The 26,963-nt window shown below is 64.6% G+C and overlaps 5 protein-coding genes across 8 annotated transcripts; 3 read left to right on the forward strand and 2 right to left on the reverse strand.

Moving 5' to 3' along the window:
- Positions 1-18: 18 nt before the first annotated feature.
- Positions 19-1,557, forward strand: SSNA1 (SS nuclear autoantigen 1). Its single transcript, XM_080819308.1, has 3 exons — positions 19-174; positions 629-828; positions 1,065-1,557. Exons 1-3 carry the CDS (start codon positions 123-125, stop codon positions 1,167-1,169), a joined length of 357 nt encoding a protein of 118 aa, XP_080675434.1. The 5' UTR covers positions 19-122; the 3' UTR covers positions 1,170-1,557.
- A 1,487-nt stretch (positions 1,558-3,044) lies between these two features.
- Positions 3,045-11,098, reverse strand: TPRN (taperin). The gene is made up of 4 exons (XM_080819276.1): positions 9,266-11,098; positions 3,852-4,107; positions 3,668-3,774; positions 3,045-3,555 (listed from the first exon to the last, which is right to left on the reverse strand). Exons 1-4 carry the CDS (start codon positions 11,081-11,083, stop codon positions 3,493-3,495), a joined length of 2,244 nt encoding a protein of 747 aa, XP_080675402.1. The 5' UTR covers positions 11,084-11,098; the 3' UTR covers positions 3,045-3,492.
- A 1,226-nt stretch (positions 11,099-12,324) lies between these two features.
- Positions 12,325-14,966, reverse strand: TMEM203 (transmembrane protein 203). The gene has a single exon (XM_080819306.1). The coding sequence runs from the start codon at positions 14,721-14,723 to the stop codon at positions 14,313-14,315; it is 411 nt and encodes a 136-aa protein (XP_080675432.1). The 5' UTR covers positions 14,724-14,966; the 3' UTR covers positions 12,325-14,312.
- A 52-nt stretch (positions 14,967-15,018) lies between these two features.
- On the forward strand, positions 15,019-24,550 carry NDOR1 (NADPH dependent diflavin oxidoreductase 1). Of its 4 annotated transcripts, none has more exons than XM_080819272.1 (14): positions 15,019-15,233; positions 15,551-15,628; positions 20,328-20,425; positions 21,353-21,451; positions 21,533-21,634; positions 21,712-21,921; positions 22,098-22,219; positions 22,322-22,542; positions 22,642-22,749; positions 22,961-23,075; positions 23,210-23,356; positions 23,436-23,554; positions 23,630-23,724; positions 23,812-24,550. In XM_080819272.1, the coding sequence occupies exons 1-14, from the start codon at positions 15,099-15,101 to the stop codon at positions 23,954-23,956; spliced, it is 1,794 nt and encodes a 597-aa protein (XP_080675398.1). In that variant the 5' UTR covers positions 15,019-15,098; the 3' UTR covers positions 23,957-24,550. The 4 variants fall into 4 exon arrangements, with proteins under 4 accessions (XP_080675398.1, XP_080675399.1, XP_080675400.1 ...); XM_080819273.1 differs by having other exon boundaries at positions 15,039-15,233; positions 15,600-15,628; XM_080819274.1 differs by having other exon boundaries at positions 15,050-15,233; positions 23,870-24,544.
- Positions 24,551-24,653: 103 nt separating this feature from the next.
- LOC308353429 (ring finger protein-like) lies at positions 24,654-26,823 on the forward strand (the record flags this gene model as incomplete). The annotated part of the gene is made up of 2 exons (XM_080820265.1): positions 24,654-24,695; positions 25,207-26,823. The coding sequence occupies 2 exons, from the start codon at positions 24,654-24,656 to the stop codon at positions 26,080-26,082; spliced, it is 918 nt and encodes a 305-aa protein (XP_080676391.1). The 3' UTR covers positions 26,083-26,823.
- Positions 26,824-26,963: the final 140 nt, after the last annotated feature.

The following is a 26,963-nucleotide window of genomic DNA, read 5'->3' on the forward strand; positions in this document are numbered from 1 at the left end:
CACACGAGAGGCGCGCGGCGGTGACGTGGCGGAGGGCGCGCGGTCGGAAGGCAGCGCGCAGGCGCGAGCGGGGGTGGGGGCCCGTAGCGGCGGTTGGAGTGGTCGTGGCCGCGGCGGCGACCATGACCCAGCAGGGCGCGGCGCTGCAGAATTACAACAACGAGCTGGTCAAGTGTGAGCGACCGCGCGGCGGGGTGCGCCGGGCTGGGAGGGCGCGGGGCTGGCCGGCTTGCAGGCCCAGGCGGCAGCGGGGCCGAGCCGGGTGCACGGTGCGTGCGTGGGGGTCTCGGCTCGGACGGCGCCGGAGGCCGTGCGGGGCCGCAGCCGCCGGGCCGGGCCGCAGCCGCCTGGCGCTAGGTGTCTGCGCGGCGAGCGCGGGAACGCACGGCTGGAGCGCGCACTGCCTCCCAGGCGCTCGCCGGCGCGTCTGTGCGAGGTTTCCCTTGACCCTGGAACCCCTAGGAGGTGGGACACTAGCCTGGCTCGGGGGCAGGTGGCCCGGCCAGTCCCGGGCCCTGCAGCACGCCGCCCTCCTAGCAGGCGGTGGGCTCCAGAGGGGGCGGCGGCTGCCCTCCTTCCTGCCCTGGGTCCACAGCGCCTGCCCCCCGCGCTGCCCCCGTCCCCGCAGGCATCGAGGAGCTGTGCCAGAAGCGCGAGGAGCTGTGCCGGCAGATCCAGCAGGAGGAGGACGAGAAGCAGCGGCTGCAGAACGAGGTGAGGCAGCTGACGGAGAAACTAGCTCGAGTCAATGAGAACCTGGCGCGCAAGATCGCCTCCCGCAACGAGTTCGACCGGACCATCGCGGAGACCGAGGCCGCCTACCTCAAGGTGGGGTTCCTGGCCGCACGGGGGTGGAGGGTGGGGGCCGGAGGAGCCTAGCCTGGCTTCCCCAGGTGTGAGGAAGGGGCTTTGGGCTAGTCTCACAGAGGACAGGGGCCTTGCTGACCCTGCCCCACCCTCCCCTCAAGGGCTCCCTCTCGGTGCTTCTGACCCACCGGCTGGTGCTGGTGTGGCCAGAGCTTGCTGACGGGTGGAACGGTGGTAACCATCACGTGTGTTTCCAGATCCTGGAGAGCTCGCAGACTCTGCTCAGTGTTCTGAAGAGGGAAGCTGGGAACTTGACCAAGGCCACAGCCCCTGAGCAGAAGAGCGGCGGCAAGGACAGCTGACCGGACGCAGGCGGTCAACAGGTTGGCCTCCAGCCCTCTGTCTCCAACGTGTCTTGACTTCACGGCTGCCTCCTTTCACTCTTTTGGCTACCAGGAGGCCGTTGCCAAGCTCCACCCACTCTAGATGATGAGTACAGCCCACCAGCTGGGAGTCCTGGCCCTGGGCCCACGCAGGATTTGGGGAGGGCAGGCTCTGGGTCACTTCTGCTCAGGGCCTGAGGTCCCCACAGCCCCCTGTGCTGCCAGAAAGGCCCTGCTCCCTAGTCTCGGCACCATGGCCACACACTCATCTGGGTGCCCAGGCCAGGGGAGTGGGCGGGGGCCTCCATCTTGGGGCTTGCCCGGGTAGTCTGTGAGTGTCAGTAAAGGTTGTGTTTGTAAAGCCGGAGTACTGCCTGTGGCCTGCATTTTGAGCGTGGGACTGCCCGGTACGCCCAGAATCAATGTGAGCCGCCGCCCGCCGTGGCATGGCTTGTCTTTGGGAGGGAAAGCCCAGAGCAGCTGTTCCTATAACAAGCCTTATTAGCTTTTTTTTTTTTTTTAAAGATTTTATTTATTTATTTGAGAGAGAGAGAGCATGAGCGAGGAGAAGGTGAGAGGGAGAAGCAGACTCCCCGTGGAGTTGGGAGCCCGATGCGGGACTCGATCCCAGGACCCTGGGATCATGACCTGAGCCGAAGGCAGTCGCTTAACCACTGAGCCCCCCGGGCGCCCACAAGCCTTATTAGCTTTAAAGGCAGACTTGAGCATCTCCTGTGACCTTGTCACCCACTCTCTCTCCCCACCAGGGCTGCTGGCCCCTTTCCCCCAATTCCACTTAGCCTACCCTACTTTCTGGGGGGTGATCTGCCTGTTGGTCCTGGTCTGTGCCATGCCCTCTTACCAGCACAAGGCCTGGCTCGGGGAGATGCCCTCTCGGCACAGGTCCTCCAGACGGGGCTGTCCCCCAGCTCCAGGATTCTGAACTTAGCCCGGCCCAGCGACTCTTCTTCCCGCTGTCCCTGATCACACCAAGCATGCCCACTTCCAGCCTTCCACGCTGCCTGGGGCCCAGCCCTTCATCCCGAGTCCCCTCTGGGACCATCTCTGCTGGCCTGTCAGCCCCTGTGGGGGTCCCTGCGGCTACTGCTTCCAGGGGCTAGGCAGGTTTGGGATGCACGTGTTGTTCGAGAGGGTCTGGGAAAACCTGGGCCCACCCCACCCTGAAGAACACACTAAAAACACCATCCTCCTTCCCAAGCTTGCCGACGTAGCATTTCTTACGGGCTTGACTCTCCCGGAGGGACCCCCTTGGGTTCAGTGCCTGGACCGTAGAGAGCCCCAGCTCCCCGGCTCCAGGCCGCAGCTGAGCGTGCGGTTCTGCATCTCCCGCTACTGCTCGCACTGAGCCCAGGGAAGCGGTCTGCCTTCCACAGCCTTGCTGCAGGCTGCTGGGGGCCAGGTAACTTTCCAAGCCACACAGGAGGCTCTGCCCACCCCCTGCCCGCTCCTCGTCCCCTCCCAAGTGCTTGGCCTTTAAGTCAAACCACTCCCATCCTGCCAGAGTGCCCCCCCCCCCACAGCTCCCACTGCGTCAGCCCCGGATGGGACAGGGGCCCCAGAGGCCAGACGTGCTCACGGGAAGGTCCCTCTCCCAGACCAGGGGACGGCTGGGACGGGAGGCAGGGCAGCTGGGACTACGGGAGTGAACGGCTGAGCCGCCAGGACTGCAACGTGTGGGGGGGCCTCACTGGGCCGTCCCCGTAGCTGGGCACCGATGTTCTAGCCAGGCTCCCACTGTACCCTCCTCCCCGCTGCTAGGGGCTCGAGGGAGTCCCCCAGACCCCACCCCTGCTCCCTGCTTCTCAGGCCAAGGACAACACAGGAAGGCAGAGGCGGCCTTGTCCAGTGCTATTTATTGAGTCCCTCGTCAAACGCAAGAAAAGACTTGCCATTCGTCACAAAGGGGGTGGGTTGAGGTCTGCTGTTGGGGGTTGTGGGCAGGGAAGGGCCTTAAGTTCCCGAAGACAAGGAGCCAAGCTAGCCCTTCACACACCTGGGACAGCTGCCGGGCGTGGTGTCCAGCAAGACCCTGTCCGTCCTCCACAGGCGGTGCCCCTGAATCAGGGCTGGAGGGCCAGGCTCCCCCCAAGGGAGGCAGGAGCCCCCAGGGCCCTAGGCTCAGGCCGAGCACCAGCACAGTTGTGAGGCCCCAGGAAGGGAGGGTGGGATCTGGCAGGGCAGAGCCTGGCAGGGCAGAAGTGGGGGTGTAGAATGAGGACAGGGCTCCCGGGCACTGGCCAGCTCCCAGGGCTCAGCCTTGACCATCGTGGCAGGGCCGGGGTCAAAAATAGAGAGCAGGCTCACTGCGGAAGTCTGAGAGGTCATTCTGACTGGCAGGGGTGAGCTGAGAGAGAGGGACACAGAGGGAGCCAATGGGGCTCATCCAGAGGTTAGAGAGAACCCCCCCCGCCCCGCCCCCGTCCCTTGTCTGCCCTCCTAGCCCCAGCCCCGCTCACCATGACCTCCTTGGGTGCGGGCTCTGCCTCCCTCGGAGCCTGTGCCGGTGTCTGCTGCTGCCATTTGTTAAAGGCCACAGAGTGCTTTGGAGTGTAGCTGGACAGACCTGCGGGGCAAGACGCACGTGTGCACATGTGGCCCAGGCCACACCCTGGGGCACCCACTCCGCAGGTGGGCACTCACCTGAGCTGCCGTCTGGCAGGCGAGGGTTCTCGGGCCCCACACTGTTCACAAAAGTGGCTCGGGGCAGGAAGAGCGCAAAGGGCTTCTCCGCCGCCCCTTCTGAGCCGGACTCCTCCTCCTCCTCCTCCTCCTCCTCCGCCTCCTCCGCCTCCTCTGCCTCCTCCTGGGCCTCAGCCTCCTCCTCCTGCACCAGGGAGGTCTCAGGGGGGTACTCGAAGGTGGTCTGCAGGCGCTTGTCATTGAAGGAGATCTTCATCTATGGGCAGGAGGCACGTCAGCGGGGCCCGGCTGCCTGGCCACCGGCGGACCTTGAGCCCGACAGCTGGGCCCAGTGACCCCGAAGAACACAGCAGAGGTGGTCAGGCCTGGGCAGGACCTGAAAGGAGGAGGAGCTGCCCCTCATCAGAGACGACTCCTTTACCTGTATCCTGTAGGGCCGGGCCAGAAGGACCCCAGGAGGATCGGGTCTGGATGCCCATGGCAACCCAGGGTCAGTGTGTCCAGAAACCTGCGTCCCAGGCCCCACCCATCTGCTTCCTATCCCAGGCCCAGGGTCAAGTCACCTCGAGTAACCTACCCTTCCCAGGGACCAGATCGTAGCCCCAGCAGGAGCCCAAAGTCTCAGGGTCTCCAGAGCTGCTACGGCAGCTCCCAGGGTGGAAGGTCTGCCTTCTCAGGGCAGCAGCAGCCACACTTCCGAGCGGCTCTGCATACGGCAGGAGCAGGGTCCAGGTGAATGTACTTCGGGGCCCGCATCCTTGGAGGCCCTGCCGTCCCAGCTGTGAGCAGTCCCTGCTATCGGTAGGGCCTCTCTCCAGGGCTGAGCTCACATCTTGGCACAGCGCAGCACGGACCACCGTGGCTGGGCAGGGACTGGGCTCACCCAAGCCCCAGGGTCCCCACGAGGTGACAAAGCATGGTGGCTGGCACACCTAAGTCCCAGGAAGGTGGCACCAAGGGCCATCACCCTGTTTCACAGACTGCCTCAGAATTAGAACAGAGCTGCCCCCTCCCCACGCCGTGGGGGTTGTGGTGACCCTTTCCTCCCACCTGGACTACCCATCTGGCCCTAGTGCCCTAGTGCCCGTAGAACTTCACGCCTGAGCAAATCCTCTCCTCTCTCGCCGGCCTCAGAGTGCAGGCCAGGCTGGTCCTGAGAGGAAGCTGGCTCAGGAACGAGCAGGACTGCAGGCAGACCTTCACCCGCCCTGACCCAGGACCCGCTCCCCACCAGAGCCCCAGGCCTGCTCAGCGGCGCTCAGCCAGGCCCAGCGGGCGGGTAATGAATCCGAGAGCCGCCGGCCCGCAGCAGATGGGACCAGCCCCTCGGCCGCTCGAAACATTAAACTCCTGAGCACGGACACCAGCAGGCAGCTCAGGTTCCTCCTCCCGCCTTGGAAGGAGCCACAGTCAGGAGCCGGGCCCCCAGGCAAGAACCATGGGACCCGGGGACAGCAGGACACCGAGGGGCCTCACAGGAAGGCTGGACTTGCAGCCTGGGCAGCAGAGGGACCCGCGGCACTGGCCTCGGGGGGCAACGCCCGGCGGAGCCAGTGTCCAGAAACAAGGGCGCCTGCTCCTGTCACCCCACCATGCTCCTCCCATGGCCACACGAGCACACCCCCACGGCCACGGGCATCCCCAAGCCCCGTCCTCTTTGTCCCAGCCCGCTGCACGTACAAGTGATCACGGGTGAGAGCAGACAGGTGCAGACCACCCGGGTCAGCCAAAAGCAAGAGCAGAATACCTGTTCCTGTCACTCGAAGGCGTCCTGTCTCTCTACCTGCCCTGCCCCCCGCCAGGCCCGCCCCAGCCCTCCAGCTGCATCACCCTAGGCCTAGCAGGACAGAAGCCCAGGGCAGGATGGGACTGCCAACCCAGGGACCTCTCCCTGCCCCAAGGCTCCACCGCGAACAGGGCTTCCAGTCAGCCCTGGGTCCACGGCATTGTCCTCAACGACCCTGGGCCCTCCAGGCCCATCCCCCACCACCGAAGACACAGGAAGGGCTGGCTGCCAGGGCCCGGCCGGATTAGCGTGCCCTCATTCGTCCACATGACCAGCTCCTAGTGGGGAGACCGAGGGGGCTGGGCACACACGGGCACTGAGCCTGGCACGGCCTGGTCAGGCAGGGGCGGGTGGTGCTCCCAGGCCACTATCTGCACCCAGCTGGGGCCCCGGGCTTGGGTCACATCCCACCTCCCCTTCAGTCTCCACACTCTACAGCCAGTGGGGCTCACAGGCCTCCTTGGGGGTACAGGTCGCTGGGTCACAGGACACCCTGTGACGAATGCTGCCAGGAAGGGGCCGGCCTTCGGCTCGGGGCAGAGGAGCGGGGCGTGGCCAGGGGCCGGCACTGGCGCTCACCTGGCTGGGGGGGGCCTTCGTGTGCTGCGCCAAGCGTCCCCTGCAGGTGGTTTCTGGCTTGGCCCACCTCCAGCTCCCACGGGCCCTTTGCCCCCTCACCCCGCCCTACCAGTACACACCCAGCTTGGGTTACGGAAGGGCGTCCACCCTGGACTCTGGTCCGGGAGCTGGGTCCGACCAGCCCTTGCCGGCAACGAGGGAGCGCCCTGCCCTCGCTCCCCAGCCCACCTCTGCCTCCTCCCATCCCCCACTCAGTCTGCCCCCTGGGAGGCCGCCCACAGCTGCTTCCCGGTCCTCCCAGTCCAGTGCGGCACCGGCCCAGGGCAGACCCTCCGCCAGGGGGAGGGGAAGCTGGCGGAGCAGGGACCAGCCTGCTGCCGTGGCCTCTGGCTCTAGAAAGCCACTGCAGAAGCCCTAGGGCGAGTGGGAAGGGTGAGAAGGAGGTAGAAGAGACACAGCCAGGGCACTGGGGGGTGGGAGGGCACGAAAGGGCCGGTGGGGAAGTGGGCTCCCGAGGGCCGCCGGCCGCACCACAGCCCTAAGGACTGCAGTGAGGCTGAGTGCCATGACCCCCTGGCAAAACCAGGGTGCTGGGGCAGCACTTCTTCCGCAGCTGAGGCCAGATGGCCCAGGGTGTTGCAGACTGAGCTCTGGGGATGTGGACACGTTCAGGCTGGCAGAGGACCCGCAGGTCGGGAGGTGAGGAGGGCAGACGGGAGGGGAGTCACCAGACCCGCAGGAGCCTGGCCAGGTGGCCCCTGCAACGGGGAGAGGCCCACAGCACCAAGCCAACGACCCTGCGGGAGGCGGGGGAGGGCAGCAGCTGGCCGGTCCCACCAACCGCTGCCTGCGGGCTGGGGCAGAGGTGAGAGGATGCCTGGCCACCAGGCCCCACAGCAGTCAGCCCCTGCCTGGCCATCAGGGGAGGGACAGAGAGGACAGCTGCAATTCTGCCAAGAGACAACCAGTAGGGACAGGTCCCCCCCAGGCAGGCCTCCTGGGTGCTCTGTCCACTGGGCACCCCCGCCACCGCAGACAGGCCTATAACTCTCCAGGTCCGGCAAGGGCACAACGGCCCACACTGACCAGCCGGCTCAGGGGCAGGCTGCCCAGGAGAGTCGGACCTCACCCACCGCCTGGGAGAGGCCCCAGCACCTCCCACCACCACCCCGGTCAGCCAGCCATGTGGGGGTCAAGGTGAGCAGCGGGCCCCAAGGTCCCCAGTCGGGATGGGGGCACCAGGACGATGTACCAAACCACGGGCTGGCTGGAGTGGTCCAGCAGCCCAGAGCCCAGAGGAAAGCAGGAGGAATGCCCAGAGGCTCGAGTCGGGGAACAGAGCACACCGGCAGCCCAAGCCCAAGCCAGCAGCCTGCTCCGAAGGCCTGGGCAGCCCCATGCCTCGGCCCCACGCAACAGGGGTTCTGGCTCTTCCTGGGCTGGGCAGCTGGTGCAGGGGTGGGGCAGTGCTCACAAGCCAGAAGGCACCTCCGACAGACCGCACTGCCTTGCCAGGCAATCCATCTGGACCCCCGACGCCCTCGGGCTGGCACAGAGATCGGGGCCAGGTTGGTCTGAACTGCTCTCGGCTCTGGGCCAGGGCCTGCTTCCTCCCACCGCTTCCTCCCGCCCTTCTCACCCCAACCCTGCCACAAACGACCCCCACAGTGCGGTCATCAGCTGGGGGAGGGATGAATGGGGGCTCCAGACAGAAACTAGCACTCAATTCCTGCCCCACAAGCTCCACGACCTCTGGCCACCTCCTACAAGGTGGGCGGCTGTTATCACCTCCACTTCTTGGGGCCAGCACGGAAAGGTACCGCCTCGCAGTTCAGGGTCAACCGTCAGGAGCAGGAGCAGGGAAGTGGGGCTGACGACCACGGCAGAGGGCAGAAGCGAGGGCGGGACCACTACAGAGAGGGTGAGTCAAGGTCAGGCAGGCAAAATGGGCCCACCGGGAGTGCCAAGGCAGGTGGGTGCGGACACCCGTCCCAGCTGGCGGAGCCGGCGGGAGCACCGACGCCCTCACCCACGGAGGGGAGGGCGCGCAGAGGAAGAGCGGGGCAAGGCCAGCCGCGGCGGAGGGAGGCAGCGGCTCACGTGCTTAGACAACCAGCAGGCACCGGGGACGGGGGCTTCGGTGACACAAAGCACAGCACCACCCCCATCATCCTGAGGAAACTGAGGGTGGCGGCAAAGGTGGCTTCAAGGGTGAGCCAGCGGAGAAGCCTGCCAGGTGCCGTCTCAGTTCCAGGAAAGGCCCATCTGCCCGCGCCTGCGGATGGGGGTCAGGTGGGGCTGGCTGTGGCATTTGCCCCTGCGCCAGACTCAGGCGCTGGAATGACCAGGAAGAATCTGAGGAACGTTGTCTCGTGTCCAGAGGGTTCCGGGCCCCTGGGCCGCTGGGGATTGAGACTCCAGCAGGGGTCCTGGTCCCGCAGCTGCATCTCTCCGCATCACCCCCCAGGCCTGGCACACACCAGGAGGTCAAGAAATGCTCACACGAAGCCAGATCCTGCTAAGCTCCAGGCCACATGCCTTCTGGGGGAGTGAACGGTCCCCCACGGAACGGTTCCCAGCGCGGCACCCCAAGGCTGACAGCGGGGTAGGGATCCGATCACACCCAAATCACTGGCCTCCTGAGCCTTCCCACTTCTGTCCTGGCACCCGCGACCCACATAGGCCAGGCCTCCAGAAAACCCAGCCCGGCTACACCCTCAAAGCCAGGGCCAAGGGGGAACCGACAGGCCCAGAACTACTTCTTCAAGCTGGACCCACGATAAGACAGGTCGGCCCCGCCGACCCCAGGTGCGGTCACAGGACCAAAAAGGCAGCCGTGGTGCCGGCTGGACTGGCGAAGTACACCTGAAGCCAGCTGTCCCCTCTGGGCCATCGGGGCTCTACTGGAGCCCAGACCAGGGATTCCCCCTCCCCAGCTCAGCCCTCCTGGAGCTCGCACGGCCACCCAGTCCGGCGTTTCCTCTGGTCCCCACAGACGCCACCCCCCAGCCAAGCCAGGTGTCACCTCTCTCCCCTGCTCCCGACTGACCTTCTTTCTCGAGGAGCCGGCCTTGGTGAGGCAGGACTTCTCCAGGGCCAGGTAGCCACCGATCACCTCGATCTCATGCACGGTGGGGTAGCGCTTCTTCAGTGTGGTCCCCAGGGCAGCGGGGGGATCTGACGAGCCGCCCGCCTCATCCTCCTCAGCCTCCTGTGGCCTGGGCTCCCCGTTGGCCTGCAGGGACCCTGGTTTTCTCTTGGGCACCACGGTGAAGGTGTTGCCACCTAGATGCCGGCGCCCTGACGGGTGCCCGGGCCCGACGGGGTGCAGGGGGCACCAAGGAGGCCCAGCAGCTCCCGAGCAGAGCAGTTTGGCTTCCTGGGGGACCTCATCCTCCGAGTCCACCTCATCGATGAAGGTAACAGGCAACCCTGGCCTCCCAGGCTCCCTGCCGCTCTTGGCCAGGCTGGGGACCCCGAGGCCCTCGGCAGGCTTAGCTTCGTCGGCAGCCAACGGACATGGGGACGGTGAGGACAGCCTCTGCTGCCTGACAGCCTGGTCCACGAGGGCAGCAGCTGGCCTGGCGCAGGCCCCCTCCTCGACCCCCAAAGGGCTCCTCCCTCCAGTAGGCACGCTGTCCCTTCCAGGCACCAGCTGGGCTTCAAGCTCCAGACTTTGGGAGGACCAGCCAACCTCTCTCTCAGGCAGCCCCCCGGCCTGCCTCCCTTCAGGAGGGGGGGCCCCAGAGTCCTTGCGCTTGGGGATGAACAGGAAGGAGTTTCGGGAGTTCACACGGAGGCTGGCCAGGGCCCGGGCCTGGAGGTCCCCAGCAGGGATCCTGTCTATGTCTGGCTTGGAGGCCCGCCGGATCTCAAAGGAGTCATTGGCGCTGGTGGCCGCGGAGACCCACTGGCGCTGGCTGGGAGTGGCACTGGCAGGGTTGGGTGTGGGCAAGGCCAGGGACGCGGCTGGAGTGGCACTGGGGGTCCCCGGGCTGGGGGGCGGGTGGACCGGGGTCTCCCCGGACTCCACCTTTGGCTTCCACTCGCCCGGCCCAGGTGCGGAGCCCGCGAGGCCGTTGGCAGCGCCGGCGGGGGACTCGGGGGCCGCAGGCTCGTTGCGGAGCGGGCGAGGGCCAGCGCTGCGGTGCAGGCCCCGAGGGTGGACGGTGAAGGAGTTGCTGCCGGTCCTCTGCAGGAAGTCGCTGCGCCGCGCCCCGGGGCCTGTACCACGGCGCTCAGGCTCGAAGCAGGCTGCGCGCTCACCCACGCGCGAGGCGGCGGGGCCGGGAGCCGGCGGCGGCGGCGGCGGGGTGCGGCCGCGCTCCGGGCTCCCGCGGCGGACCGGCGCGTCGAACTTCTGCAGCAGGCGGCTGACGCGCCCGGGCGGCGGCGGCGCCTCGTACACGAGCACCTCGGCGGCGCAGATGCGGGCGGCCGGGCCGGGGCCGGGGCCGGGGCCGGGGCCGGGGCCGGCGGGCGGGAAGCCCGGTGCCGACTCGATGATGAGGATGTTGTCGGCGTGGATGGTGCGCACGCCGGGCACGCGGCGGTAGAGTTCCAGCAGCTGCTGCACCGGCCGCGCCCCCGCCGGGCCCTCGCCGCCGCCGCCGCCCCGCGTCCCGCGCCGCCGCTCCGACTCCAGCCGCATGAACGGGTTCTCGCGCAGCGGGCCCAGGCTGTCGGCCAGCACGAGCCGCTCGGCCGCCGGCCCCGAGGGCTCCGCCGCGCCCGCCTCGGCCCCGGTCTCAGGCGCCGCGCCCCCGCCCAAAGCGGCCAGCTTGGCCCGCTTCCGCTCCAAGATCTCCCGTTTCCAGGCGGGCAGCGCGGCGCGGGGCCCTGGGCCCGGCCGCCCCAGGCCGGCCATGGTGCGGAGCGGGGGCCGGAGCCAGCGCGCGCCGGGAACTGCGGTCGCCGCCCGCCGCCGGCCTTCGCGCCGCGGCCACGCCCCCCGGCCGCCGTCTGTTGGGGAGGGGCCGACTCGGACCCGCCCCGCGGCCCGCGGCCCCACCTATGGCGGGGGAGGGCGGCCGGCCGCGCTGATTGGAGGCTGCTCTCCCTGACCTCTCTTTCCCGGGGGGCCTAGTTGGATGGCACCCGTCTCCCGAGCCGGCTTCCATTGGGGAAGGCCCTCCTGGACACGCCCCCGACCCCTCGCCGCTCATTGGCGACCCCGCTTCCGCCTCTGCGCCATTGGCCTCCGGCGACCGGAGGGCGGAGCCCGGCGGGGGTGGGTCCAGGCGGGCGGTGCCAGCCGGACCCCTGCGCTCAGCCAGGTGGGTGACCTTGGCTGGGCTCGGTCCTTCCTCATCGTGCCAGTACCAGTCCACCTGTTCCTCACGCTCAGAACCCAGTGGAAGAAGGGCCTGCCCGGGACCGGAAAGCTGTCCGCGCTGGTTCAGGGACTGCCCACCTGTGGTCCTAGCTCTTCTGCGGGACTTCGTGCAGATGCCAATGCTGTAGCCTCCCGCAGTGCTGAGTTGCTTCTCAGGAACCCCTAGCTCCTGCCAGCCCCGAGAACTCACTCTGTTGCTCACACAACCGGGAGAAGCCCTTCCCCACACTTTGCCATCCAGGGCCCACCGAGCAGGGCAGGAGTGCAGAAGCTGCGAGGAGGCACAGAGAAGGCTCCCCGCACACAGCTCTCCAGTGCAGAGAGCCGCATGAGCCAGGCTGTGCACTCGGCCCTGCCTCCCCACACCACTCCTCTTTCTTTGAACTTCCCTCATCCCAAGGCTAGAAGGGGTGCCAGTGACCTTAAGGGCACAGCTTCCTTGCCCACATGCCCTGAAGAAGCTCACTCCCAGCACCAACCACACTTGGAGGCACAGGGGAGCCAAGGGGACATGTTGCCTGCCTCCCCCTCACCTCTCCTGCACTCAGCACTTGCTCAGTAATAGCACTACTGCGTACAACAGCACCCACCCTTCGGGGACAGGGCTCCAAGGACACCCGGGGCTCTGGATAGACTGGGGGCAGGTTTCAACCTGGGGTGCCCTCCTCAGCTTCTGGGTCCCATGGTGGTCCACACTACCCCTCTTTAACAGTGACTTACTCCTTTCCACTCTACTAAGCCAAGATAACAAACTGGATTTCAGCCTTCCAGAAGTCACGCGTCTCTTTCTCAGGACTCTGGTCAAATCACTTTTCCAAAGGAAACGAAGCCTTCCTATGCTCATTACTTCTATACCAACAGGATCACCCAATTCTGAACTATAGAGTGAAGCAGAATACGACAAAACATGCAACTTAAAAATAACATTAAAGGAAAACCCACCCCCAGGGTGCTTGGCTGGCTCAGTCAGAAAAGCATGCGACTCTTGATCCTTGGTCCTGAGTTCAATTCCCATGTCGGCTATAGAGATTACATAAGTAACTTTAATAAAAATAAAAAATAAAGAAAACACCCTGGCAATGTTCAGCTTCTGTCTGATTTTGACGCAAATACGCCAGTCCTCAGTAGAAAGCTATGTGGCAGCCGTGGCACAAACCAGACCAGTCTCCAACACAAGCACCTCAGTGGCTCAGGCCGTTCAGCATCCACTCCAGGCAGAGGGTCACAAAGCTGTTTCACTGAAGTAAGGGTCTGCAAACCTGTGCTGTAAAGGGCCAAACAGCAAATGTCTCTGCTAGCGGTTCTCACCAGGGACAGTTTTGTCTCCCAGACTTGTTAATGTATGGATATCCTTCTATTTCCACGAGTGAGGGAGGCTCCCGGCATCTACTGAGTAGAGGTGAGATGCTACAATGCTCAGAACAGCACCCCCACCCCGCCCCAATGCAACAATGATCTGACCCAAAAGGCCAAGAGTGCCAACTGCAAGCCGCATTCATTTTCCATCACATGTTGTTTCTATAGCCTTTGAAAATGTAAAAATCACTCTCAGCTAATGGACTCCCAGTACAAAAAGAGGCCACAGGCCACAGTCTGCACAGCGAGGCCTACGATGACCGCACACCGGCAGGAAAACAAGGCTCCGATGTCACAGAAACTACTCAGCAGGTCCTCAACACAGTCCTACCCTATGTTGTCTTCACCCTGGTCACCCAGCCAGGAAGATAAACTTCTCCGAGGGAACGCCCCCATCCACCCATGAAGCCCTAGTGCATTCCAGTCTCCCACAGTCAGCTTTGTAACCAGTTACATGACACAGGGGGGCGCATCTCAGCACTCATGTGATTTCACCCTCAAGAGGTCAGGCAACCACTGCCCATCTCAGCAAAACATTCTTATTTTATTTTTATCTCAGCAAACGTTCTCATTTGGCACCTGACTGGCATTAAAGACCCCAGGCCAACAAACGTGGGCCAAGACCATTTCCAGGTCTCAGTGCCTATGAGCGTTAAAGATGCTCCTCTCCCCCGTCCCTTAGGAAGACCTAAATCTGTCCCAGGTGTGCTAACAGCGCTGGCCACAAGGTGGTGGAAAAGTTGCGATCAGCTGGGACAGGAAGCCAAGCGGTGCTTTATAAGCAAAGTTCTCTCAGGCCACAGATCTCCAAATACAGGGTCCCAATCATGCTTACTCAACGTACTTCTGTCTGCCTGGAATGAAGACAGGGCCATCCTCCCCCAGTGGCTCAGGGGAGGGGATGCAAGCTCATTTACGCTTTTCAGAGCTCAAGCATCTAAGTAAGTCTTGTCGGATGGACGGGGCAGTGAGCTCTTAGGTGAGCGCTGCGGGGCAGAGGAGACCCCGAGTCAGGCTTTGCAGCCTTTGCACAGGGAGTCCTTTCCCAAGATCCACGGAAATACTCAGAGCCCATCAGGATATCTTACATATATGCAGTTTCCAACTGTCAGAGGAATTCTGCACTGTCTGGCCTGGGTCCTTCTCGGCATCTCAATTCAAAGATTTGCTGTTCAAAGCATGAAATAACGAGAAACACATTTTAAGGACCAGGGCTGCTCTTTCCAGCCCCGCTGAGGGAGCAGTATTAGACATGGTTGGTACAGAGAAAACTGGGCACTGGCCAGACAGGAGCTGGCTTTGCTTTCCGACCCAGACTTCTCCTTTGGTGCGATGGAGGTAGGACCTCAGCCTGGGGTCCAGCACCCTAGCTTTGCAGAGTCCCCTCTCCCGCCTTTCTGCGAGGCTAGTTGACCCGACAGGCGCGGATCATGAGCAGCTGCAGGAGAATGAAGACTGGAGACGTGATCAAGCCGAACCAGAGCTCCCGAGTCTGTTCCACCAGCTTCTGGCACAGTAACATCTCGAAGACAAACTTGAGGCTAAGAACCGTGAGGACCCAGAAGAGGCGGAGCACGGCCAACCGCTTCTCTCCGTCCTGGAAGAGGCGCACCGACACGATGGTGGTGAAGTAGGTGCTGAGCCCATCGGCGGCGAAGAAGGGCACGAACACGTTCCACCAGGAGAGGCCGGGAGCCAGGCCGTCCGCACGCAGTGCCAGCAGCACGGAGAACACCAGCAGGGCCAGCAGGTGCACGAAGATCTCGAAGGTGGCGAAGCCCAGCCACTGCACCAGCTCCCGGAGCGAGAAGAGCATCGCGCCGGCTGAGCGCGGGCCAGGGCCCGGCCGAGCGTCCCACCGGCGGGGCTGCTCCTCCTCTCCCCGCGGGCCTCGCCGGCGCCTGCCGCCGTCGCTGCTGCGGCGAGCGGCGGCCAGCGAGCGGCTCCGGCTGTCCCGGCCCTCGGCCCTGGCGTGACGACGCCACTACCCTCGCCCCAGCCCGGGACCCAGTACCGGCCGCTAGCGGACGCCCGCCTCTCTCGGACGCCATGCCCTGCGGGGCGCGGTCTGAGGGCGTCACTTCCGGCCACCGCCGGAAGTCGGAAGTCCAAGCGGGTCCGCGCCGCCCGGGCTCGCGCGAGTGTTGGGGGAGGCGCGGTACCGGGGTGCGGGCGTCCCCGGGCCGCGCGGATGCCGAGCCCGGGGCTTCTGGTGCTCTTCGGCAGCCAGACAGGCACGGCTCAGGATGTGTCGGAGAGGCTGGGCCGCGAGGCTCGGCGCCGGCGGCTCGAGTGCCGGGTGCAGGCCCTGGACTCTTACTCAGTGGTGAGGGCGCCCTAGGGCCTCGGCGGGGAGACCGAGCTGCCGGGGGCGCCAGCGCCGCGTCCGAGCCCTCGACCGCGGGGCGCCGCGTCTTGTCCGGCAGCGGGCCCTTCGTTTGTGGCGGGGAGACTTGGGGACGGTGGCTTGGCTTAGCACCTGGAGGGAGGAGCGGGCGAGGTGGGAGGGGGGACCCTGGAAGGGAGGAGGCCGGCCGGCCGCTCGCGGGTGCTCACCGAGACCTTCGGTCCTGCCGCCCCGAGGGAAGCGGGGATGCCCAGTCATTGCAGCGCGAGGTCTTACACGTGTGTCTTTTCGTTGAGGTGAATCTGATTAGGGAGCCCCTGGTGATATTTGTTTGTGCGACTGCAGGCCAAGGGGACCCTCCTGACAACATGAAGGTAAGGCTGACGCGAAGGCTCTGCCCAGGCGCTCAGGTCCCTGCGCGGACCCTCGCTCTGTTGTCTCTGGCCGAGAGTCCCGGAAGCACAGGAAAGCTTCCCCTCCTGTACCTGCTGCCCATTGGCTATGGATTTGGAAGGGTCTCTTCCGATGGAGCTGGGGGCTCTGGCTGTCCTCGCTAATAAACTCTCGACAGGCCATCAAATAGCCTTGATCTCCATTTTAACCCTTAATAGTTTCTCCAGGGCTGTCTGTGGATCGGGTCTGGGTCTCTGTGTGTATTTCAAAACCGTTACACCTTCCCAGAACATTCTTCTATTCTTTGAACATCTTTTGAACACACCTTCTACTCCAAGCATGATCCAGTGCTGGGAATCCAGCCGCGAACCTATTTCTGTCCTCAGGGAGCTCACGATGTAGCAAAAGCAACCACCTTCACAGGCAGTTACGATGCTAGGAGATATCTGCTGCCAGGGAAAGTACCAGATGTCATGGGGGCGTTAATAAAAGCTGTGTAGCCCAACCTAGGGACTCAGGGAGAGCTTTCTGGAAGAAAGGCGTGTAGGCTAAGTCCTGAGGATAAGTGGAGGCTGGCCAGGGAGGAAGGAGCAGCCTGTGCAACAGAGAAAAGACCAGCTCTGGGAAGAGTAGAAAGCAGCTCTGTGGGACAGAGGCAAGGAGAGCATCGGGGTGGGAGGGGAGGTGAGAGGCAGGAGGCCGGACCTGATCCCAGGGAGCCCGGCAGCCACAGTGAGGTGGACGGACTCGATGTGAAACGCCGTGCAATCCACTGGGGACACGGCCACATTTGTACTCCAGCAGAACTGCCACTTGTCAATAGGGAGGGCGGGTTGTGGAGCAGGAACAGTTCCAGAGGACGCGTGGTACAGGCAGGACTGGTGGCCTGGACCGGGAGGGCGGCAGACAGTAGAGAAGAAGAGGGGCGCTCCAGACGTGTCAGGGTGGAATCGAGAGGACATGGACTCACACGGGGATTGGGGCTCGGGGACCGGAATGGATGGTAGTTCCAGGCACAGAGATAGAGACCAGGGAGGTCAAGTGCTAGGTGTTGTCCAGGTGGGGATGCAAGGTCGGGGGGCAGCTCTAGCAAGGAAGGAAGCTCCTCCCTCTCTCCAGAGACAGGTAGCCCTGAACACCAAGGGCATGAGAGGTGGAGGAAAGCCTGAGAGGGCAGGAAAGTGGCCCCAGCAGCAAACAGAAGGAGTGTACCAAATCCAAAGTCAAGGGCACAGAGGTGACTCCTGAGAGGAAGGTTTCCAGCTCTCAGAGCTGCACAGAAGTAAAGTAAGATAAGGCCTGAGCGGCACTGGCGGGGTTTATCAGCAAAGGGACTGCTGGTGACCTTGGGGAGACCAGTCTCAGGGACCCACAGGGAGAGAAGTGGGTCACGGGGCCAACAGCTAAGTGAGTGGAGAGGATCTTAGGAATGTCTCTACACTAAACAAAAAGGGCGCCTGGGTGGCTCAGTCAGTTAAGCGTCTGCCTTTGGCTCAGGTCAGGATCCCAGGGTCCTGGGGTGAAGCCCCACGTTGGGCTCCCTGCTCAGCAGGGAGCCTGCTTCTCCCTCATGCCTCTCTGCCCCCAGCTTGTGCTCACTTGCTTGCTTCCTCTCAAATAAATAAATAAAATCTTTTTTTTTTTTTTTTAAGATTTTATTTATTTATTTGACAGAGAGAGGAGACACAGCCAGAGAGGGAACACAAGCAGGGGCAGTGGGAGAGGGAGAAGCAGGCTCCCCGCGGAGCAGGGAGCCCAATGTGGGACTTGATCCCAAGGCCCTGGGATCGTGATCTGAGCCAAAGGCAGACGCTTAACAATTGAGCCACCCGGGCATCCCTAAATAAATAAAAACTTAAAAAAAAAAAAAAGATGAGAGAGACATGTTAAATGCTGGGGGTGAAAAAACAAACAAATAAACAAACAAAAGAAATGCTGGGGGTGGGGCGACGGGGAGAAAGAGGCTTAAGACTGAGGAGCAGGGTCCCAGCAGGGCTGGTGCGGGAGGGTGCGGGGACCTGGGGCCGCGCCTCCGACACAGTCAGGAGCGGCCTCCTCGGACAGGAAGAGGAACGGGGGAGAAGCCAGATCTGAGGGGACCGGAAGCAGGAGATGAAGGGTGGATGCCGAAGGCACGAGGCACGGGAGGGAAGGGGAGACGAAGACATCTGGGAGGTCAGCTGGGCTGGGGTGCAGACCGGGGATCAGACGCCAACAGCACGAAGGAGGCGATGGCTGTCCCTGGATGTGGTGGACACATTCGGCGGCAGGCACAGACCCCACCACGGAGGCGGTCAGGACAGAGCCCTCCCCAGCCGAAGCAGGGCCCGGAGGCTTCTTGGAGAGGCTGCAGACTGAGGTCCCGGGGACACGAAGGAGGGGGCTGGCCCCTGCTGGAGACCCGACTCAGCGACCGGCTGTGTACTGGACGGGAAGGCTCTGGCTGCCTTGCCTTGGTCCTCAGAGCCCCGAGGTCAGGCATGCGCTCGCAGGCAGTGGACAGGCGGAGCCCTCTGTCGGGAAGGGGAGTCACCACAGTGAGAAACTCAGCAGGGTCCTGGCCGGGAACCCACAGCGGGTGACGGGCCTGAACTCACGGTTTCCTGTCAGTTTCTTACATACAAGGAGACCAGGAAGAACCGCCATGCCCTCGAGGGACAACGCCTCGGAAGAGACCAAGACGCTTGGGGGGACATAAGCGGGAGGAGCAGGGGCGGGGGAGACCCTCCAGAACCCGCACCCACAGGCCAAGAGCGCGTGAAACAGGACAAACCTGGAAACGGAGGAAACGCTCCGGAAAACCGTGTCAGGAAAACTTGAAAAGATGAGCGAGTAGAGTTGAGATCTGCTGGAAAGTATAACAAACAATGAGCTAGGACACGGATCAAATCAAAACCCTAAGGTCATCCGAGTAACCTCAGTAGGTGAACCATAGGGTGGGAAGAAACTGACCGAAGAGAGTCACAATGTCCCAGAATGAGTGCCTGGGAGAGAAGGGCACCTGGGAGAGTCCTGCCTGGAAGGAAAGGCTCCTGCGGAGGCACGTCGTGGTGGGTTGCAGCGCTTGGGCAGAGACAGCAGGACACAGCAGGACACTGGCTTCTCGGCCCCCGTGGCCCGGCTGGACCAGTTTGGAGCAGGGGCTCAGGCTCTTGGGAGAGAGGGTTTCCCGTGGAAGCGTGCCCCGCAAACCTGTGGGTCCCTGTGGAGGGAGGGCACGGACGCGCTCAGACGCAGAGCTGCGAGAAGTGTACCTTCGCTGGGCCTCTCGGCGAGCACCTAAAGGGTTTCAGGAAACCGGTCTCTGAGGAGCTGCGCGCTGGGGAGGTCCCCGGAGGCAGAGTAGGCACAGTCCCCAGTGCAGCAGGTAGACCCAGGACAGGGTCGGAGTCCCTCCACCCCAGAGGGCCTCTGCTTCTGGAGATAAGCAGCAGAAGGGAGGTGGAGTGCCCCGACATCTTGGAGCGCACACACAAGCAGGTGTCGCCAGGGCTCTGGTCTCCATGGCTGAGGGTGACGGGACTCCGTCACCATGTTGGGCAAGTACGCCTGAAGGCTGGGACAGAGTGTGGCCCAGGACATGCTCCCATAAGGAGCACGTGGGAAGGAGAGGCACTGGGCTGTGACCTTGGGGGTCTGGGTGTAAGGCTGCTGGGATGGGCAGATGCATGGAGATGAGGGTGCCCGGGGATGGGGACAGCTCTGAGTCCTTGGCCAGCACAGTGAGTGAGGTGGGGAGCCGTCGGGGCGGCAGTGAGTGTGAAGCACACTGATGGGGGCTCGGGGCCAGGAGCGGGCTCCAAAGGAGAGAAACATCCCCTTCCACTGACCACTGACGGGCTGCAGGGCCTGACATCTCGGCCCAGCGGGGTGCCTGTGGCGGCCCGGGCTGCGGAGCTGGGGGTGGCAGGGCGTTCAGGACACAGGACTGTAGTGTGAAGGAGTCAGCCACCTGCGGGGGAGACCCAAGCAGGGGCGGGTGCTTCCCCCACCTGGGAAGAGTGGTAGGAAAAAGCTGTGGCCTTCCTGGGGTGGACCTCAGGTGCCTTCTCCCCGCGGGCCCTCTGCCCTGGTGGGGCGGAGCTCCACGTTCTGGTGGTGGCTCTGGGGCAGCTCACTTGCTGTTTTTTTGTTTGTTTGTTTGTTTGTTTTAAAGATTTTATTTATTTATTTATTTGACAGAGATCACAAGCAGACAGGCAGGCAGAGAGAGGGAGAAGCAGGCCCCCCGCTGAGCAGGGAGCCCGATGCGGGGCTCGATCCCAGGACCCCGAGATCATGACCTGAGCCAAAGGCAGAGGCTTTTACCCACTGAGCCACCCAGGCACCCCTTATCGTTGTTTTTTAAAGATTTATTTATTTGAGAGAGGGAGGGGAGAGGCAGAGGGAGTGAATCTCATGCAGTCCTCAGCGTGGTGCCCAGCCTGGGGCTCTATCTCAGGACCAAGGCAGGAGATGAAACCAAGCCCCCTGGGGCAACTTTCTTTTGTGCGATTTTTCTGCTTTTTCCCAATACCCCCCCACCCCCATCGCAATAGAATAAAAAAGTGGTGTTGTTTTAATGCCAAAGGTCTAGAGGAACAGGGTGACTCCAAGAGGCGGCTCCTCCCTGCCCGGCCCTGGGACCCCGTTGCTCAGAGCAGGGCTTCTACCCTCTAACTTGTTGGCTTCTGGCTGCAGAATTTCTGGAGGTTCATATTCCGGAAGAATCTGCCACCGACCTCTCTCTGTCAGATGGACTTTGCTGTCCTGGGCCTCGGGGACTCCTCGTACGCCAAGTGAGTAGGAGCAGGAGGGCTGCCGGCCTGCGGGGACTGTCCTCCGGGTCGAGCACAACGTGTCCCAGTACCGGGACGGGTGACTCAGCCCCCAGGGCTCCTGCTGGACCTTGGGCGGGGACAGGTTGCCTGTCCTGCTTCCGCAGTGACCACCGGGGAGCATCTGGGTTTTGAAGGGTGCTCGGGGCACAGACTGGAAGCTGGCAGGCAGCAAAGGGGTGTCTTCTAGGGCAGGGGGTGATGTCTGGACCTGGCCAGCATCCTAGGTTGATATGGGACCCAGGGCAGCAAAGGCCCACTGACTCCCCACTCTTAGAAAAACACGTAGTCAGGAGATATGTGGGCTTACGAAGAGCTCAGAGAGCAGTGGGAACAAGTGAGGGGCACAGAAGACCCCCCCAGCCCCTGGGAGCCACTCAATAGCACTACTTCCCTGGGTAAGGTGTGACCTCCTCGGCCTTTTTCCACGTCCTAAGCAAAGAGCACTACTGCTTTACTTCTTAGGGCGGCACCGAGGGCTTTGCATTGAAGGGAATGTGAGTTGTCAGGTCGCTGAGGCTTGGAAACCCCTAGCTGTGCCGCGCAGGGGCTGAGGGAGGGCCCGCTGGGTGCCGGTGCTGGGTGCCGGGTGCCGCAGCCCGCAAAGCCAGGCGCAGCCAGTGCAGGGCTGGGAGGGCTCAGGCGAGGAGGACGGGAAGCAGTGGCAGCATGACAGTCCTCTGCTGGGTGGAGGTCTTGTTCCGTGCCTCACACAGACACTTGTGCACGGTGGCAAACACAGGCTCGAGGGGGGGTGGGGGGTGGGGAGCCCCTCCTGCCGTTGGCTTCCCCAGCCCATGAGGCCCCGTGGGCTCATTTGGGGCTGCTTCCCCTTCACTGCCCTGTGGCCCGGGCTGGGTATGCCCAAGCCTCGCTCCCTCTCCGAAGGTTCAATTTTGTGGCCAAGAAGTTACACCGTCGGCTGCTGCAGCTCGGGGGCCGCGCCCTCCTGCCCGTGTGCCTGGGCAATGACCAGCACGAGCTGGGGTGAGTGGGGTGGGGGTGCTCTCCTGCAGGCCCAGCCGCGAGCAGGGCCCCCGGGCGAGCACGCACACGCTCTCTCTCCAGGCCTGATGCTGCCATTGACCCCTGGCTGCATGATCTGTGGGAGAAGGTGCTGGCGCTGTACCCCGTGCCCCTTGACCTTGGTGTGATCCCCGCCGGAGTCCCGTGAGTGTGGGCCGACAGGTGCGGCGGAGCAGCCTGGGCCCTGCCGACACCCTGACCAGTGTGCACCCTCTCCACAGTTTGCCCCCCAAGTTCACCCTGCACTTCCTCCCGGAGGCCCCCGGGATATGCTCTGAGGAGCCGCACGGGGCCGGCACAGACCCTCCAGGTCCACCTTCAGAGCAGCAGCCCTTCCTGGCACCCATGGTCACCAACCAGAGAGTCACCGGCCCCTCGCACTTCCAGGATGTTCGGCTGATCGAGTTTGACATCGCGGGCTCGGGGCTCAGGTGAGGGGCCTGAGACACCAGATGGGCGGTGGCCAAGGGCCGGGGCTGGGGGACTGGGGGTGCGGGTCAGGCAGCAGGGAGACACTTGCCCCCGAGGACCCCTCTGCTAGCACCCTCCCCGCACCGCTGGTGCCCTGCGCGCCCCCGCCCACTCTCCCAGCGGCTTCCCCACACAGCTTTGCAGCAGGCGACGTGGTACTGATCCTGCCCGAGAACCCGGCCGGCCACACCCAGCAGTTCTGCCAGGCGCTGGGCTTAGACCCAGACCAGACCTTCACCCTGCTGCCTCAGGAGCCCGGTGAGCGCGGGGCCGGTGGGGGCCCAGCTGTGGGCACGCGCTCTCCCTACCCCGCTGGGGTCCGCGGGCCCACTCAGCCCTCCCCCTGCCCTCCTGCTGCAGGTGTGCCCTGCCCTGCACGGCTGCCCCAGCCCTGCTCCGTGAGGCACCTCGTGTCACACTACCTGGACATTGCCAGCGTGCCCCGCCGTTCCTTCTTCGAGCTCCTGGCCTGTCTCTCTCCCCACGAGCTGGAGCGGGAGAAGCTGCTGTACTTCAGCTCCCCCCAGGGTCAGGAGGAGCTGTACGCCTACTGCAACCGGCCTCGCAGGACCATCCTGGAGGTGTGAGCAGCTGTGGGCAGGTGGGCCAGCTCGGGGCTCCGAGCCGCAGCCTCGAGGGGCCGTGCCGGCCGAAGCCCACCCGAGGCTGTGTCTGCCCAGGTGCTGTGCGACTTCCCGCACACGGCTGGAGCCGTCCCCGCAGACTACCTGCTAGACCTCATCCCCCCGATCCGTCCGCGGGCCTTCTCCGTCGCCTCCTCCCTGCTGGTGAGGGCCCATGGGGCAGAGCCCAGAGCTGGCCTCGGGGATGCTGGGTAGGCCGCAGGCAGGCGTATAGGTGGGGTGGGGGGCCCCCGTTCCTCCCCGTCTACCCCACGTCTGGCCCCAGCCCTCGGGGGAGTGGGTACGGCTTGAAGCCAGGGCGGACGGAGGCCAGGAGAGGCCGGTGGAGCCGGGCAGCCTCCGTCCCATCCCCCAGGCTCACCCGTCCAGGCTGCAGATCCTCGTGGCTGTGGTACAGTACCAGACGCGCCTCAAGGAGCGCCGCCGGGGCCTCTGCTCCTCCTGGTTGGCCTCGCTGGATCCCGGGCAAGGTGACCCCTGTTTTCTGGAGGGGCGCGTAGAGGACTGGACCCGGGGCCTCTGTTCTCCCCTGTCCACCACGGCCAGTCCCAGGCTAGGGCGCTGGTCCTCCGCACCCCTTCATGCCTCCTCTCTCCTGCCGTAGGACCTGTCCACGTGCCGCTGTGGGTGCGGCCCGGGGGCCTGACCTTCCCAGAGACACCAGACACACCTGTAATCATGGTGGGCCCTGGCACTGGCGTGGCCCCTTTCCGAGCGGCTGTCCAGGAGCGCGTGGCCCAGGGCCGGAATGGTGAGCACGCGGGATCCCGGGCAGGGCGGCGGCCGGGGCCTGCAGAGCCAAGCCTCGGGGCCACCCTGTGTTCCCCCAGGAAACTTTCTGTTCTTCGGCTGCCGCTCGCGCCACCAGGACTTCTACTGGGAGGCTGAGTGGCTGGACTTGGAGAAGAGGGGCTGCCTGACACTCTTCACAGCCTTTTCCCGGGAGCAGGTGGGTGTGCTTGGAGGGGCGGGGAGGGGGCCCTCGACGCAGTCTCACCCCCCGGCCCCTGCCACGTCCCTGTAGGAGCAGAAGGTGTATGTGCAACATCGGCTCCGGGAGCTCGGGCCGCTGGTGTGGGAGCTGCTGGACCACCGGGGCGCCCACTTCTACCTGGCAGGGTGAGCCTGGGCCGCAGGGTGGGGATGGGAGCCAGGCCTTCCGGGGGCGTCCCAGCCGCACTGAGCCCTCCTGGCCTGTCCCTCCAGCAATGCCAAGTGCATGCCCGCAGACGTGTCGGAAGCCCTGATGTCTGTCTTCCGGGAGGAGGGCGGGCTCTCCAGCCCTGAGGCAGCCGCCTACCTGGCCAGGCTCCAGCGGACGCTGCGTTTCCAGAGTGAGACTTGGGCCTGAGGAACCATCTTGCCGGCCTGGGCCCCTCTAGCCACCGCCCTCTGGGAGGCCGCCACCCTCTCCACCTCCCCCCGCCCCGCCCCGTCCCCTGCACAGCCTCGCTCTGGTCCACCTGGGGCTCTGTCCTCAGCCCTGACGCCACTGCCCATGCGGCACCCCACTATGCCCCCATGCAGGGTTCCGGGCTCCTGCTGGCCTTTTCCCACTGGCCCCAACATGGGTCCTGGTCAGGGTGGTCCCTGGGCTGCGCCACCCTGCATGGGGACGGTGCCTCAGGAAGGAGCGGGCAGCCTGACGGGCATCGGGGCTCCCCAGACGACACAGGAACCGGGGGGCTGGGGAACTCCAGGGAGCCTTCTGAGGTGGTGCAGGGTCTCTGGGAGTGCCACATGCCACCACCCCTTTGCCCTAGGGGACAACGGGCTCCCAGTCACCCTCTGCCACCAAGCACCTGGTGCTGCCTCAGGGCCTCACGGGGCTCTGGCCAGGCTGGAAGTCAGTGAGGGTCAGAGCAGAGGGAGGAGGCCCCCAGCCAGTCAGACTTTCCCCGCCCCAGTCCTGGAAAGCCTCAGTAAAAAAATCGTGGGCTCTGGTTGGCTGTTTCTGGCATGCTTTTCCTTCTGACTGTCTTGGTACCTGGGGGGGGGGGGGGGCGTGGCGCTGGGGGCCCGCAGTGGGTCTGCATGGGACTGTGTCCATGGTGGGCACTGTGCACCATTGCTCGGCCACCTTTGCTGCAGTACTTAGGGGTCTGGTTCTGCTGTGGTGTGTGCTGGCTGTTGGCCCACTTTGTACAGCTCTGCCCTGTTTCTGTCAAGCAGGGGGCAGCCTTAGGCAGCCCTGGAAGGAAGGGAGAGTACTGACCATTCCCTCCCAGCGCGGGGAGTAGCTGTCCTGGCCAGGGGAGAGAAGGTGGGGGTGGGGCAGCCATTGTCCCCACCCCTGGGAGGGGCCTTCAGGATCCCCAGGGGAATTCCTGTGGGAGGAGTCAGGCTGGCTGGTCTACCTACAGAGCTGCTCCCTGGAGTCTGTGTGTCTGTCCGTCAGCTGTGAACACAGGGGTGGGCGGTGGCCACGTCTGCGGGGCAGATCCGGAGAAGACAGCACCCGTGGGCCCAAGAGCTATCCGGAGCCTGGGACAAGTGCTGGGGCCCAAGCGCCGGTGACTTTCCAGGGTGGGGCAAGGAGCCCAGCGCTGGGACTAGGCTACAGCTGCTTTGAGGTCAGTGCCAGACCCTGCCCGTGTCCAGAGGGCCACGCTGACCTTCACAGCCCCAACCACCCTGGCTGCCACCCTGGGGACCCTACCCACCCATCCGGACTCCTGCCCCAGGGCCCCCACTAATGGCCCCTGTGACCTCAGCTCTGGATTCAGCGGTCCGCCTTCAGCCTCTCTCGGCCCTGAATGCCGAGCCCCCCCGCGCCAAGTGTCGGCAGACGAAGAGTTGGACGGCAGGGTTCTTAGGAACCCCCAGGGTGCTGAGGCTCTAGACAGTGAGCCCCTGCTGGGGGCCAGAGCCACAGCCTGCGCCTGGGCCAGGCAGGCAAAGGACGAGGACGCCGAGGAGCGGGTGGGAGAGTGGGGGCAGGAGGAGTGCCCCATCTGCACAGAGCCCTATGGGCCCGGTGAGCGCCGCCTGGCCCTGCTGAACTGTGGCCACGGCCTGTGCGTGGGCTGCCTGCACCAGTTGCTGGGCACAGCCCCCAGCGCCAGCCTGGGCCAGGTATGCTGCCCGCTGTGTCGCCAGAAGACGCCCATGCTTGAGTGGGAGATCTGCCGGCTGCAGGAGGAGCTGTTGCAGGCAGACGGGCCCCAGGGCCCCCCGCCCCCTACGCCCCCTGCTCCTCCCCGGCCCCGGGGCCCAGGGCCCTGGGCCTCCCTAGAGCACCGCTACCAGCTGCGCTTCCTGGCAGGGCCCGTGGGCGGCCAGGGCTGCCTGCCCTTCCTACCCTGCCCGCCCTGCCTGGGTGCACGGCTCTGGGCCTTGCGGGAACGAGGGCCTTGCCCCCGCCGCCTCGCTCTGCTGGGCCTGCTGGCCCTGGAGCTGCTGGGCCTGTTGCTCGTCTTCACGCCACTCATGCTGCTGGGGCTGCTCTTCATGCTGCTAGAGCGCTCCGGCCACTGAGCGGGGCCTCCCACGCCTGCGACCGGCACCACTGGGGCCTCAGACGGTCCCGGCCGCCGCCGGACCAGGAGACCCAGGCTGGCCCTGAGGCCTGATGACCGAACTGAACAGCCAGAGACTGGCCCCCATCCAGACCCAGGTCTGGGGCCAGGCCACCCAGGAGCCAGAGACTCCTGACGACCCAGCCACCCGACGCGGACTACCGGTGCCCACGGGCAGTGCTGGAGGAGGCCTGTGGCCAGGCCCCATACCGACAGCACAGTCTTCACCCTCCCCCTGCCCCACCTGGCCCATCTGCAAGAGGACCACGGCGGACACGAAAGTGAACCCGGAAGGCCGGCAGTGAGCGGACTCCTTGGCAAGGGTGGAGCCCTGGGGGGGGCTGCGGGGCCCCCACCTTGCGTTCCAGATAAGGGCCAGTGTGTATCCCCTGAAGGGCAGGGCAGCAGAGGGGAGGGCGCTTGGCGTGCCAGCTCGGGCCGCAAACAGCTTCCTCGCTCACTGGGTCAGGACCCAAGAGGCTGGGCGTCGGGCACTCGTCCCTGAACGACTAGGCCTTGGGGCTGGACGGCACTGACCCGAGGCCCCTGAGTGCCCTGTAACCTCTTGTCATTGAGCTTGGGGCCTTTATCTAAAGGACAGACACAATCAGCACGACCGCCCGGGGTCATGGGTGACGACTCGCTGAGTGCTCTGCCCAGCACGAGAAACGGCTCTCAATACACAGCACCTGCTACTGAGACCTGGCCACCGTGTTCTCGTCGCCTCTGTCCCTTCAGCCCCCGCGGGTCTCCCCAGCCCTTCCCTCCTTCCCTCCCACCACAAAGCTTCCTTCCCAAGTTCAGGTAGTGGAGTACAGGATCGAAGGCCCCTGGGTCCTC

This window comes from Martes martes, assembly GCF_963455335.1.
Source record: "Martes martes genome assembly, chromosome: 12".
Lineage (NCBI taxonomy): Eukaryota > Metazoa > Chordata > Mammalia > Carnivora > Mustelidae > Martes > Martes martes.

Bases quoted from the DNA above. Each gene is read 5' to 3' on its own strand.
- TPRN (XM_080819276.1), bottom strand. From the start codon at position 11,083: ATGGCCGGCCTGGGGCGGCCGGGCCCAGGGCCCCGCGCCGCGCTGCCC. The intron at 3,775-3,851 runs GTGAGTGCCCAC...CTTGCCCCGCAG, and splicing joins CCTGCCAGACGGCAGCTCAG to GTCTGTCCAGCTACACTCCA. The intron at 3,556-3,667 runs GTGAGCGGGGCT...CCTCTCTCTCAG, and splicing joins CCGCACCCAAGGAGGTCATG to CTCACCCCTGCCAGTCAGAA.
- TMEM203 (XM_080819306.1), bottom strand. From the start codon at position 14,723: ATGCTCTTCTCGCTCCGGGAGCTGGTGCAGTGGCTGGGCTTCGCCACC.
- NDOR1 (XM_080819271.1), top strand. From the start codon at position 15,099: ATGCCGAGCCCGGGGCTTCTGGTGCTCTTCGGCAGCCAGACAGGCACG. The intron at 21,922-22,097 runs GTGAGGGGCCTG...TTCCCCACACAG, and splicing joins ATCGCGGGCTCGGGGCTCAG to CTTTGCAGCAGGCGACGTGG. The intron at 23,555-23,629 runs GTGGGTGTGCTT...ACGTCCCTGTAG, and splicing joins CAGCCTTTTCCCGGGAGCAG to GAGCAGAAGGTGTATGTGCA.
- SSNA1 (XM_080819308.1), top strand. From the start codon at position 123: ATGACCCAGCAGGGCGCGGCGCTGCAGAATTACAACAACGAGCTGGTC. The intron at 175-628 runs GTGAGCGACCGC...CCGTCCCCGCAG, and splicing joins CAACAACGAGCTGGTCAAGT to GCATCGAGGAGCTGTGCCAG. The intron at 829-1,064 runs GTGGGGTTCCTG...GTGTGTTTCCAG, and splicing joins CCGAGGCCGCCTACCTCAAG to ATCCTGGAGAGCTCGCAGAC.